The following is a 14813-nucleotide window of genomic DNA, read 5'->3' as shown; positions in this document are numbered from 1 at the left end:
CTTTAATTATGAGAACAGTAAACCTAAAAGAAGAACGCAGAAACTAACAATTTTCCGTACAAACATTAAAACTTATGTCATTTGTAAAATTATAAAGTACTTGAAAGAAAAATGTCCCGTTAAGACAATAAAATGCAATGATATAATCAGTAAATCTTCTTACTGAAGAATTTATTTCTACAATTCGTTAGTAATTCTATTTAACATAGAGTAATATCGCTATAAGCAGTGATTATCTTGAAGAAAGCATAATTAATCGTATATATAATAATATCTTAAAAATATATAAGATCTTCTATAACTCTAATGCGATCTTCCACTAACTTTATCTATAATCGCTTGAGTTAAAACTCTCCCAGCAAGATCTTTAGCTATATTAGTTAACTGGTCTCCAAAGTTAGGCTTTTTACTGGCAGGTGGAGGAGGAGGCTGATATCCTTGCGGATATCCTTGTGGATAACCTTGCTGATATCCTTGTGGGTACCCTTGAGGATAGTTTCCTTGGGGTGGATATGCCTGTGGGTAACCTTGATTATATCCAGGATAGTAGTTACCATATGGGTTAGACTGGCTAGGATATCCAGACTGTGATGGGTATCCAGATTGTGAAGGATATCCTGACTGTGAAGGATATCCAGAATTGCTTCGACTAGCCTGACTAGGATATCCAGGATACGCGGCATTAACCGAATTGGCATTTACCCTTTTAACACCTTCTTCGTTCGTCCTGGAGCTGCCAGGGTAACCGGAGCTCGCTGGATATCCTCCGGAACTGGAAGGATAACCGCTCGATCCTGATGGATAGTCCGAACTACGCGATGGGTAACCAGATCCTGATGGGTATCCCGAAGAACTTCTCGAAGGGTAACCAGACTCCGAAGGGTAACCGGAAGAGCTTCTCGAAGGATATCCGGATCCTGATGGATAACCAGATGAGCTTCTTGAAGGATATCCAGATTCAGAGGGATAACCAGAACTGCTTCTCGATGGATAACCGGATGAGCTTCCTGATTCAGATGGGTATCCCGAACTTCTTGAAGGATAACCTACAGAGCTATAAGGATAACCTGACGAACCACTGGATGGATAATTGGAGTTCGAAGGATAACCAGAGTTACTTGGATAACCGGACGATCTGGTTGGGCTTTCGGAGTTTGGTTGACTTGCGGAGAATGAATTGGAATTTTTGGAAGAATCAGAGCTAGGATATCCGCTTCCAGATGGATATCCCGATTGCGATCCCTTTGTCGACTGAACGTCAGACGCAGAAGAGTCCACGTCGCTGGCGCTTTCTCGTCTTCTGACTATCTTGTTGTCACTATCGAACTCTGCGAACAATTCGTTATCTATCTCCTAATTTTTTAGAAATATTCTCTTCCGGTTTGTGCCCCATGCCATGCCGAGTCCAACTTAATTGTTATCACACTTCTGTGTTGCACAAGCAGCCTTGCTGACACAGTCAATATCGCTATCAATGCCCGAGCAACTGTACCATTTGAATTAGTATGTTATTAAACTAACTATAATGTAAATGTATTTTAATATCGTATATGTGATTGAATTATTTTTGTATCTTGATTATTCGTTTCTTGTTACTGTTTGAAAGCTAGGCTATGCAACGAGTAATTCAGTCATGCAATTTCATGTGCTTGTACTACTATTTGTCAAAAGTGTTGAAGGCTGTAAGTGTGCTATTGCAATAAACGATTCACATAGATGTGTCTCGACTTTCTAAATGCGTGGAGTATTTTAAACAATTACATAATCTTATTTATAATTCATTTTATTGGCATCTAATTGTTGTATTGTTTTATAAAGAAAATACATTTCTGGAATTACTTAAATTAAGACCATCCATAGTATGCTGAAGAATTACATATATTTATTACATTTGTTCGTTACATAGGAAAATGTTTCAAATGCTTGTTAAGTACTACACATTTAATAGACCTATATATCATAACAACTTAATAAAAATGTATCGCACAACCGTAACATGGCACTGTAATGAAAGAAACCACAGTCATTCATAAGATAATATGACACCTACAAAACTGGAGATAATATAAAATTAAATTAGTTCATCGTCATAATTTAGGTTATTGAATAAAAGATTAAATATCAGAGAATTCAGAGTAAATATTTTAAAGATAAGTACTTCTTTATCGACAAGATATCTCGTATATCGACACTAGATACAAAAAATGGCACAATTTGGACATTTTTTTTATATAATTTTTTCTTTATATAAATATGGTATGTCTTGCGATATAACTGCAGCCTCTAGTGTAGAAAGTAAGATGCGATCCTAAAGCGAAAGCTAAACATAAGGTAAGTAAGTTATAAATTGACAATGAACTCCATTTAACCAAAGAATCTCCAAATTCGGTTTCCCTGATCATCCACAGAGGTATGGGTATCGTAATAGCCGTTACCACTTTGCTGAGTACGGCTCCTAGGAGTAGTTACACCATAACGATCATTCCCGAACAAACGGTTAAAAATAGAACCACTTCCAATAGTGTTTCTGGATCCCGAGTTACCGCTGACTCTTCCACCGTATCCACTGGGAGAAGATCTCGGTGGTGGAGTAGGTGGAGTTGGTCTAATCTTTCCTGGTCTTGGTGTTGGATACACTGTCACATTGAAGAGTGGTAGTCAAAAGCTATATCGTACTTAAAAGTCAACTAAATTCAACGCACACAATATATAAGCCGTTAGTTAATGTTAGAAATAACGATTATTGCGTACCAATGTTATGATGAAGTTATCTCTCCTTAAACATGCATTCTAATAATTGTTAATTCGTTTACACTTTGTACTTCCACTCTTCAATTTTGGGCATCAATTTATTTTTGACAAGTAAAAATATCAATTGCCTGTGTTAACTCTTAAGCCTTTAATGGATATTAATAAACCTGTAGCTATATTTAGACGAAATAAAAATAAGTAAATGTTTTAGGTAATGTATGTATAATAAAATAAAAGTAAATTAAATCGAAGTAAAAATTAAAACAGAAGTAGATATCTTAAAAGTAGATATCTGGAAATCGTAGTTTCTTTTGAACAAAAGGGCAATATAAAAACATCGTAAAAAAAATGCTGAAAGAAACGCTGATAAAAGTAAAATGACTATCCGCCAGCTAAGAACTGTGACCTACAAAGTACTTCTACGTCGCACGCTGAAGGAGATAAGAGGTGTCAGGGTTCGACACGATAACGAGATCAGTCGGTGTTTGCTACGTCTTCGAGAAATTAATCCTAAAGCCTGTCCCAGGCGACTGCAGCTTAATGAGAGCAGATGACAGGTAGTTGTAGTAAATCTATGAATTTGATAGAAATCGTATTATTTTTATTCCGATTCAACGAGTTCGCACAATAGCCACTGGTTTCATATATTTGTCAATATAGAAATAATTGTATGTGTATTATAAATATACATCAATGCAAATATATCGATTTTATTAATGCTAAGAGAAATTATTTTTCGGACGGCAAAAATATCTGGCTCATCTCAGTACCTAATTATGTGCATTGTGTAAAAAAAGGAAGATAAAACATTCACGTGACAATAGTTTGTTCGTTTAAAGAGAAGTGAATAATTTTGTTCGTCGATCATACTCAGAATATCAGGTACCAAATTAATCGACTCATTGCAATCAGCGTGCTTGAGGAATTGGTCAACTTACATGCTTGATGACATATTTCTTGTTTTTAATCTATCGCTGGAAACATACATTTTGACAAGTTGTAAAATCATTGTGTACATCAAAAGAAAAAAATAGGTTATCAAATTCTGAGGTAGAACACGAGTAAAAAGAGTGCATCAAATGGAAGAACTTTCACCTCAAACAGCGTGTGACTTTAATCAGTCAAATGCATTTTCAGCACCCAACATGTTTGAAAATCTTATTCTCTACGGAAAATGTAATTATATTTTCTGCGTCTCCATTAATCATATATGCATTACAAAAAGAGCGATTACTGGCTGAAAGACACATTGGAAGGCACGTAATGCATCATAGTAAAATATCAAATGGTAACTACAATTTTAAGAATGAATCTTTTATAAAGATAGGAAAACGTTGAGCAAAAAAGAAAAATGATAGAGAGATAATATCTTAAACAATAATTCCTTGAAGCATCTTATAATTTCATAAAGCATTTTGTAATTTTTGTATATTTTTTTCTTTTTCAAATATTATTCTAAAAGAAACAACAAAAAGTAATGAAATAACATTACTACGACCTGTTATTGAATCTTCTAAAGATATTAATTTACCATAATGTATTTTTAAATGATGGAAATGTAAAAAATAAATTAGTAGCAAGAAAGAGACAGATAAAGAGAGAGAGAGAGAGAGGAAGAATATACATTGAATTCACTAACTTCAACATAAAAATATCAAGAAATTATACACGGTACACGCTAAAAAATTTCTCTAAGTCTACTGGACGAAAGTAGTGAAGGTACTTATAATCTCTTTCCATAGTTACGTGTACATATTATAAATATATACAATTCCACTAAGATTTCTCTATAATTATGTATATATATAATTCAATATTGATCAGACAAACAAAAGTTTGCCGCCCAAGATTTGTCTATTATTCAACAATATCGAATAAAGCATTAACAGACACTTAGAACCCAATGCGCATGTAATCATGATAATCTATTCACCAATACCATGATAAGACTTGCTGAATAGATAATCATTAAGGACGGAGACTGCATGATGGCGTTATTTCTTCGATAACCAGAATGCACATTATTGTGGTACATACGATTCTGATTAGGATAATTCGCATTGGGATAATTCGCATTAGGATAATTCGCAGAAGGATAATTCTGGTATCCGGGATATTGTTGAGGATATCCTGGCGGCGCTGGATAAGCAGGTTGTCCTGGATAAATAGGATAATTGGATTGACCAGGTTGTCTAGCGGGATAGGCTTGTCCAGGCACTGGCATTCTGTTGTGCGTTGGATACGGCGGATATCCTAAATCTTGTTGCCGATTTCCTTGGTTCGATGAGGGATAAGGCGGATATCCGCTGTTAGAACCGCTGTTAGAAGCGCTGTTACTGGGATATGCTGGATAACCCAAATTGCTGCCAGAATTCACTTGATGGTATCCTCCTGCTGGATCAGCAGGAGCCGGGGGTGCATTAGCATTCGCGTATGGGTTCGAATTGCTAGCGCTGTTGCTGGTCTTATCGTGATTCTCGTCGTTGTTGGTTCGCTGTCCGTTTACGTAAGAAACACCCGCTGAATCGTATCCTGAAAAGATCGTCCTCTTCTACGTCGTATTTTATCTCTGGGGTATTCCTCAATTATAATCAAGGAATTTTAAAAATCAAATCAAAAATCAGACAGAAAGAAACGAATATTGTCAAAATATGATAGGAGCTTCATACTAAAAACGGGAGACACCTTGATTACAACTACGTGAACGCATTCCGACTAAAAACGTTTCGCTAAAAAAATTGAAGATTTTTAGAGTGACACGCTTTAACGGAATTAGTCGAACGAAGGTGCTATGCGAGAATTCTGAAAATTGTGCTGCGTTATTTTCATCCCCTGTTACGTATGCAAAGATAATTGGAAAGCGTTAGAAGTGAACGTTGAAAAGATCCATGCTACATGCTGAAGCAATCCTGCGTTGAAACTATCGTAGAGAAAGTTAACAATATGTCGTAATTCATAATATTCGTTTGTACAAATAATTAACTTCATTATTAGATAGTGAAAATTGAATATGATTATACAATGAATAGTTTCAGACGTCATTTTATTTTTGTGTAACGAAGAAATTTTAACGCAACTGCATAAACCACGCGTTCGAAATCAATTTCGCTAACAACTAGAATAATACACTTTTTCTTTCCTTCTTCGACAGGATGTTAAAAGTTTATACGTTCGAGAGCAATTTCTTCAAAATCCTATAACGCTACGTGAGTATACGCGCATCTATACGTTTGCGTGTAGGAAGAGACGATAATGGAAAGGTCGTGTTCGAAAAAGTTAAGAAGAGTAAAAAATCTGCCATACAGGTTCTTGGGGTTTGCCACCTTACGTTACATCCCGCTCTACACTTACCGATATGTCGAAAAATTACGGAAATTCTATGTTTTTAGATGCCATTTTATTTCGAGAGCTTTAATTCTACTTCATAAGAAATGGATTTTATCGAACTGTTGCACTTACATTTAAGATATTTCATATCTTAAACTATAATATGCAATAAAAAATCTTCTTACAAAGGTGTATTGTTAGAAAGATAAATACTGTGACAAATCAGCTAGACTCGTAAGATAAAATAAATTTTAATAACGAAGATTCGTATGGAACATTACGTATGATATTTAAGGCCAAGAACACCGGAAGTTTTAATGAATCCAACACGCGTGACTGTAATTTGCACTCGAAACGATTCACGGTCTTATACGTTAATAAAGAACGATGTAAATCACGTTTAGTTTTGCTTCAAAATTAGTTTCAAAATCTAGTTTCAAAATTTTAAAGCTGAGATATTTAAAACCATCAAATGGATAAAACTCGATGGAATATTCCAACCAATTAAAAAGTTATAAATTTCAACAAAGAAATAATTCCATTCATTTTATAAAAATATGCATATATGAAAAATAGGGGAAAAAGCCTGGTATAAAGCTTTGTTTTTACCGCAATGGAGAGAGGATTACAACAGCTTAAAGTTCCATTAGCAAATACAGAATGAAATTATTCCATAACTCTTATATAATATCGTATTACAAGTAAAAGCGTTCTTTAATACCTTAATGAACTATAAGTTAATAAATCACATATAATAATACATGATTAATTGCATATATTTGATAATTTCAACAAAGTTCATAAAGTTTTAGATAAAATGTAATATTGGCAATCCATTTAAATCAAATGCAACAATTTTTGCCAATATTGTATTCTTCTCTCATTTGCGTGATTCAATTTCATACATTTTGCTCGTTGTACCTCTGACATGCACTTAAGTTTTCATGCTAATCAACAAGCGTGTACGCATAATCAATCACAGTAGTAACGAATAAAAGATGAAATAATTTAAACACTCACCAACTGCCGTTGATTTTTTCACGCACGTCGGTGCATCATTTTCGGTTTTGCAGTATTCATTTTCCCCGCATATAGTGCTTGCGCAACTAGCACCTACAAATAAGAGAGATTAAATATTTATTTTGAATCCCTCGCATTTTCAGTTCACTATCAGTCGCGTTGATAGTATGGATGATATTTAAACGATAATAGGAAACAGCGACCAAAATGATAAATATAGTTCTCCTTAAAAAAAAAGCAGACAACGAGATCGATAATGATGCATTTAGGTTCATCGGATATTATACGTTTCGAATATGATAGTACTGAAGTTAGAAATGGCTAACTGTATAATAATTATGAAGTTTGATAAACGCGATTAACCGGTGTAATTTATTTTGAATTCATTAAAATATTCAAGTACTATTTATTAGTATTATCGATCATAAGGCGAACAATTTCGTATGCAATTGGTCAGTAACTTACACACAATAGATTAAAATTTAATGAGCTTGTAATTGATTGAAGAGTAATGGAGCTATCGATAATTTATGCACCGAAAGGGGTTGAAACGTTCACGTTACACACATTCTAATTCAAAACACAACAGACTATATTTGATTAGTAACATATTCCAAACACGCTTCTATGCATGAATCATTATTATATCCTAAATTCTCTACACTTTAATTTCCATTGATACGACGACAAGTATTCATTACTGTGTATTCGCGTAATACATAATTCGAAATAATTGTGCAGTATTCGTTACACGACTTCGTTAATTGATAGGAACATCGATACGTTAATATCTTCATTTCGAAAATGCTGTATCACTACAGGATATATCATTCGCAAATCAAAAATTGCATTAAAATGAATTTCGTTCGATAAGAAACGTAATCGAATTAAAATCATTGATTATCATTTATGCAAAGTTAACAAGAACCGCCGTCATCAACCCCGATTCAATCGTGCAGAATTTTATTCCTCTTCCCATTTTCCGTGTCCCGTCTATTCCTCATCGAGATGAGACAGGAAAACTGTATTTATGGATAGGTCAACAACATTCTTACCGCCTGGATGAGCTTTTGCACAAGTCGGATAACGACCGCAGTTATCTCGTTGGTAAATTGAACAAGGATCCTCGGCCATCACGCAGACCTCATCCCTCCTGCAACCGATGTCCTTGCATGTCCTTCCATACTCTGCAAACCAGAGAGTAACCCCTCCGTGAGTTTTCGTTTAGTGGCGAAAGTTCCAGTAATATACCATGATCTCGCAATTGGATATGGTTCGTTAAAAGTTCACTCGAAGAAAGGAACGTGTTATAAATGGAATCTATACCGGAGACTCTGATACTCCTGATCAAATGGCTTGTACGGAAGCTTTAATTTCGGGTCGCGCGAAAAGTGCACGTAAACGATGCGTACTTCGCCGAGAAGTACCACCGTTATATATTCACAGGATTGTGGGTTTATACTGTAGCACAAGAAAATGTACTTCTGGAACTTTTTGATGCCATCAGCGTTCCTGAAATATACACGATAGGTCTACGAAGTTTCAGAACTGATTTTATTTTTAAGTACTATTTAAACCATCTAGAGACTTTAGCAAACTAATTAGCAACGCGTCTGAATATGATGTATGCGATGTTTTATCTATGTAATCAGTAGAGTATAAACATTTATGGAAATTTATATTTTCGAGGACACACCTGACACTGAACAAATGAAACTTAGATGTTCGATGTGATGTATATTTATGTAACTATAAAATATTTACTATAGACAGACCATCTGATAGAGACTGGTCGCAAAGCACAGTCCTTCAGATTGTTTTATACCGATATATCACTAATGACGTTAATGTAGTTGCCAGTAATTATTTGTTGCATAGATAGCTGTTAAAACTTGTTTTAAGGACATACACGCCTAGATGCCCGGCCATGTAACGTGGAACTATTAAACAGAGTAAGTATATTTACATTTAAGTGACTTTAACTCAATATCTCACATCCTATGCAGAGTTCCACTAAAACTTCAAATAGAAACTGAGCAACTGAGTAACTGAAGCTGCTGTTTAGTGAATAAAGTATAACTTGATAAATAATTAAATATCTATAGTCGGTCAATTCTGTCATTTCTTTAGATCAGCGTCCTTGGCCACAATTAATAATTGTATGATTACGTATTCAAAGTACATGGTCTTGGTATTGTATTACTTTTTATATTTAGCCTCAACTGTTAAGTTTTGCTGGTTCACAATTAAGTCTTGACTTAAGCCTTGACTGTTGACGATTGCTGAATTGTAAATGAGCGATTAGGTTCTAAAAATTTATATTAAATGTTTTCAGATAACGAATAATAATAACGAAGCAATATAAGACGACATTATTCCAGACTGTAACTGTAATAAACAAATCGAAATGTAAATTAAGTAGAAATTTTGGAATTCTTTTCTCGCAACTTGAATCAATATTCACAAGAGCATAAGTGTCTTTGCCAATTTCATTTGACGCGGTGAAAAAGCTCGTATATCCGCATTTAGTAAATACTAGAGGAAACGTTTCTTGCAGTGAAAATACAACTTCCAGCGCACATTTACCTGACGTTATCCAACCAAGCCTTGCATGGGTATAACGCTGCTAATCGTAATTCTATTCAAGCACCACAGCGTCATCCCCATATAACCCCATCGATTCTCAATTATCCAGCAGCAAGGGAAGGAGAAAGAGGATAGAAAGGGAGAAAGAGAGAGAGAGAAAGAGAGAAAGAGAGAAGCAGCTGCCGAGTTAACGCCCAGCTTGGTGTTATCCACCTCTGCCTACGTGTTGGGAAGATACGAAGAAATGAAATAAAAGGATGGGCAGCTAGAAAGAGAATATTAAAACTAGGCTAATGATCCTCTCTCTAATTGTCCTTAAACGTTTGTCATATCCAAGAATAAAAGGGAGAATGAAAGAATCGTAGAAACAATAGAGGCATTATATATATAGGCTGCAAAATAATTCTCAAGCAATGCATGATATTATGTGATAAGACCGACAACTGTAAATTATAAGGAATTAATCGAAATACGTTAATACAGGCGGCAAAATGATTCTCGAAGTGATACACGGTGTTACGTGATAACCATGGAAATAACGATAATTATGAAAAATAAATTGAGACGGAGTGAACAGCGCTCCAATTCATCTTCCGTGAAAATGAAATGTACATATGCGGTTATAACAGTCACATTTTGCGTAAATATCAATTCAACGGTAGCAATTAAGGTCCGGTAATTAATTATATCAATTTGGTCAAGAGCATTGGGGCTCTGATCAAATAATGACATATTGGTGATAACGGGTACTCCTTATTTAATATATGTATTACGTTTAACGAAATAAACGTAGAAATAGAAATGTATATGAATAAGATTACTTTTTTTATAATGGCATTGCAATGAATATATTAGGAATATATTTCAGAATATATTTTGAATAGCGAATCAATATTAACAAAAAGGTTTTAATCTCGGTATTTTTCTAGCCATTTAAGAGAACTCCATTTTCAACATTTCATTTAACTCGCAAAAAAGCTTCACAGGAAAATTAAGAGAGAAGTTCTGGAACAATTTAAAAATTACTCCAACCAGTTATAATAGTTATAACATCCCTTTTAACAGAAATGGTAATCTTTAACTTTAAAACAATCGTTTTAAAACGTTAAAACGTTAATGAATCGGAAATATACCTATTAATCTTCTAACTATTCTATACATATTCTATACATATGTATTATTTAAGCCATTTGATTGAGTAGTAAGATTGTCAATTCAGCGGAAACAATTAATGAGATATCTTTTTGTTTCTGAAACGAATTCGGATATATCTAGGAAAATTGTTTATTGGCATGATTTTTCTCGAGACGCTTGTAATAAGCTTCTAAATAAGCTTGATTACGTAAAGCTTCTAACAGGAAATTATTCTTATGCGATAAACAGGAATTGTGAAATATATTTCCAAGCCAACGTTAAAGTGTTATATTCTTGGAAAATCCAATACAGGGTCCTATATCATCCAATATAATTCCAATAATAAAACAAAAATTTGCTCGTGTAAGTAAATAAGTATTTTCAAAGATTGACCATTAATAAGGATATAAACATGGACGACTAGAAATAAATAGTTGAGTTTAGGATTCGAATATACATGTCATTAAATCTTTTGGTTCTTGTCGCGGTTTCTTCTTCCTTATTTAACAAGATTACGAAGCGGAAAAGGACAAAGACGACGATTACGACGAAGGTCGATGTAATTACATTGGTCGAGTTAGAGATTAAAAACGATCATTTGTTTCCATTAAGCCCACTTAATCCCGATCAAACGAAACGATTGGCCATTGGCAATTGAATTGCAACACCATGATTTAAGCTGGCTTGTAATACCACAATTACAACAAATTAGCAATTTAAACAAGTACTGTAGAAATATACATATTTAAATTTTAATCGATATTTTATTAATACGATATATTTTATATATTATTTTATTCGTTACAGAAATTTATATATATCTGAATTAAGAAAAAGTTTTTTAAAATGGTCTACTTAAATTTATTAAATTTTTACTTACTAGTGTATGAGGCTGCATCGGGAACCGAAGTAATAAGTAAGAGTGTCCCCAGAAGGATACCCAGTATAGAACTGGACAACATTTTCTGTAATTAAAAAAATGTTCTTCTTTCAACCTAATTTTATACGTAGATTTAATTATTCTTTGGTCGTTTTAAATTATATTACTTTAAGTACTATAATAATAAAATTATTTGATAAAGGGTTGATTAAAAATTAATACGTCATAATGCTATGTGTAATATTGTGTAATATTTTATGGAGTCTTTACACTATATATCGCCTAGGGATAGATAAACGTCACGCAACGTACAACGTATTTCCATGTCATCAGACGTACATTCAAGACAAGTACGTACTTACAAAATATCGAATATTTAATACTGATTTAATAAAGAAATGTAATTAGAGAAATTCACATAACATTTATTCCAAATAAACTGCAATCATAATATAAATATCTCGTGGAATTTTGCAGAATTATAATAATATAACTATTCTCTCTACTCTTTTTATTGATTAAAAAAACAATAAAAAAAAGTTTATAAAACCAGAAGACGTGTCCAACATTAAAATTAATAATGGACGCCAAAAGTATTTTATCAATGATTCTATTCTATTAATTCTAGTAATAGAAGATGTTTTGGATTTCTATTAAGGTTCTATTAAACAAATATTAAATAAAGAATGTTCACCAAGTGGTAAACATATCAAAGCTGAGAATCAACGTTTAGTGTTAATTTTAGATCACAAAAGTGAATAATGAAAACAAAAGAATAACTAGATTTACAATTTCAGCGGTAATTACAGGCAACATATAACCTAACTCAAGCAGGTGTTCTATTCCTCACCTGTCCTTGTCTCACTAGTCTCACTTTTTAACCTCACTCGTCATATCTATCCTTGTACTCCTTAGTATAGGAATACCTAACCTCAAACGCATCAAATGTACTAAACGTACAAATGAAACACGTACTTCTCGAGTATGCATAACAATTGAATTAAATTGCCAACAATTTAGATCTTAACACTAGAAAACACATTGGTAACATTGAATTTGCAATCTTTTAATCCATTGACCTTGCCAAGCCATGGAGAAACCGTAAATTGCGTCGTTCGTTTCTACGTGGCACATCGTTCTACTCAGTTACTTACATCACATAATTAACGCGAAGATTCTTAAAAAGACACAAAACAATAACGTTATATGAGGGAATGATGCAAACTTACCACAAAATCTCACTCACTATATGCACAAACGTCTACTCCAACGCGTAGTCAGTATAACACTGAACATTCGGTGAAATGCCGTATCGTTACTGACCTGACGTTGGCGTGAGTCGAACAAAGATGGACAACAACGTTACACGCGAGAGACAAGGAGAGAAAGAAACTCCGAAAAGGAGACTGATATAGCGTCAACGTGACGTAAAAGGAAATAGAATATGTTGAGCGTAAATAATCGCTTTAATGACCACGAGAAAGGTAAAAAAGATACGATCTTCAAAGAGAGAGGCTTCAATTCACTTTCGAGAATAATTTTTAAACATGATGTTGAATGTAGAACGAGAATTTCTATAATCATCATGGTACTTTGGAGATATTTATTTAAAATTTCTTAAATTCTGACTACCATTTTTGTCCAGTGGTAAAATGTGAAACGCATGCAAATTCCAGTAACGAGAAATTCCTGAACAATGTTGTTTGAGTTTCAATTTAACAACCAAATAAGATATTGACAGAAAATTCGAGATAGAGATTGAATCATGGAACTCGACATTGCAATTCCATGATGTCATTATCCAATTATGATGTTGGAACAGAGTTTTGCTAATTCGAGCCACGAACAAAAATATTTTTAATCCATTTCTTCCTCAATTTTTTTTTTTTTTTTTTTTTTTGTACTTTTACATCATTAATTCTATCTTCTGTTTAGTAGCTTAATTATTACTTAATTTCTGCTCAATATAATAACGAACTCTGGTTCAATATAAAATCGTTCTAGAGTATAGAACGAGATCTTGTCATGTAATGTATCGCACATTATTATAGCGTTTATAGAGACTATAAACTATGTTATACTATGTATAACACGTTCCTATGACAATTTAATGCCTCTTTTTAATGCCGCTTATTCTGCGTATCGCAGCGTACGTTAAAGTTCTTATTGTGTACGCGATATGCGAATGGAATAGAAAAAGATCTTAAAAATTGTCTTATCTCAGTTAGTAGGATCAAAGTCCCATCGTAATATTTGTAATTTATTCTGCCACTAGATATTCGATTCAGCGACTCTATACATTAAATTTCATATAATATCATCTTTTAACTTAATTTACATTAAAGTAAATACATTAAATTTCATATAATATCATCTTTTAACTTAATTTCTACGATTTTTTGTTTCTATAATAAAAATTCTACTTAAACACATTAAGCTGTAAATAATTTTTATTTGGCATCCTTTTTACGAAATATTCTTATATTCCCTTATTTATTTTTCTTTCAGATGTTAGATGTTAGACGAGAATTCGCGAACATCTCACGCGTTGCAACGTGTTTCTCTCAAGGGATAATTTTCGAGCATCTCTGTTATCCTTTATGTTATTTTTTATACCTTGTATCTTTCGCAAATAAAAGCACATTGAAATTAAAACCGTGATTCCAGATTATCATCCATTATATTGCATGTCTTGCCTAGCTACCGCTTTTAATAATTCGTTGCATACTTTTATTAATATTTCCTTGTATAATTACACCAATAAAGTTCTTAGCGGATAAAACGGAAAATTTAGAGTTGGAAAGTGTAGTTAAAAGATTTATTAAGCGAACGATTAGCAACAACTATCAAAGTTACTTATATCAGATGTATATAACTTAACACGTTTGAGTTTTACATTTTACGTGATAACAATATTCCTAAAATTAAATATCAACGTTTCTTGCAATTTCTCTTTTCCAACTATAACTCACGGGTTGATACCAAAAACTTAAAAAAGTTCACTAATCGATGATATCTTTCGCGTTCGTATTACGTCTCAAGTTTAACGGTAGTTGAAGAAAATATTTTCAGTACAATTAGATAAATCTTCCCTGGTGGATCTTAGGATCCCACA

At 33.4% G+C, this 14813-nt stretch overlaps 1 protein-coding gene across 1 annotated transcript; it reads right to left on the bottom strand.

Annotated features, from left to right (window-relative positions):
* Positions 1 to 143: 143 nt before the first annotated feature.
* LOC117160820 (uncharacterized) lies at positions 144 to 13075 on the bottom strand. Its single transcript, XM_076623492.1, has 7 exons — positions 12928 to 13075; positions 11699 to 11783; positions 8154 to 8285; positions 7099 to 7191; positions 4669 to 5283; positions 2370 to 2636; positions 144 to 1328 (listed from the first exon to the last, which is right to left on the bottom strand). The coding sequence occupies exons 2-7, from the start codon at positions 11778 to 11780 to the stop codon at positions 304 to 306; spliced, it is 2214 nt and encodes a 737-aa protein (XP_076479607.1). The 5' UTR covers positions 11781 to 11783; positions 12928 to 13075; the 3' UTR covers positions 144 to 303.
* Between the last annotated feature and the right edge of the window lie 1738 nt (positions 13076 to 14813).

The sequence above is a fragment of the Bombus vancouverensis genome, chromosome 12 (genome assembly GCF_051014615.1).
Source record: "Bombus vancouverensis nearcticus chromosome 12, iyBomVanc1_principal, whole genome shotgun sequence".
Taxonomy (NCBI): domain Eukaryota; kingdom Metazoa; phylum Arthropoda; class Insecta; order Hymenoptera; family Apidae; genus Bombus; species Bombus vancouverensis.
This window is presented reverse-complemented; position numbering and strand designations above follow the sequence as displayed.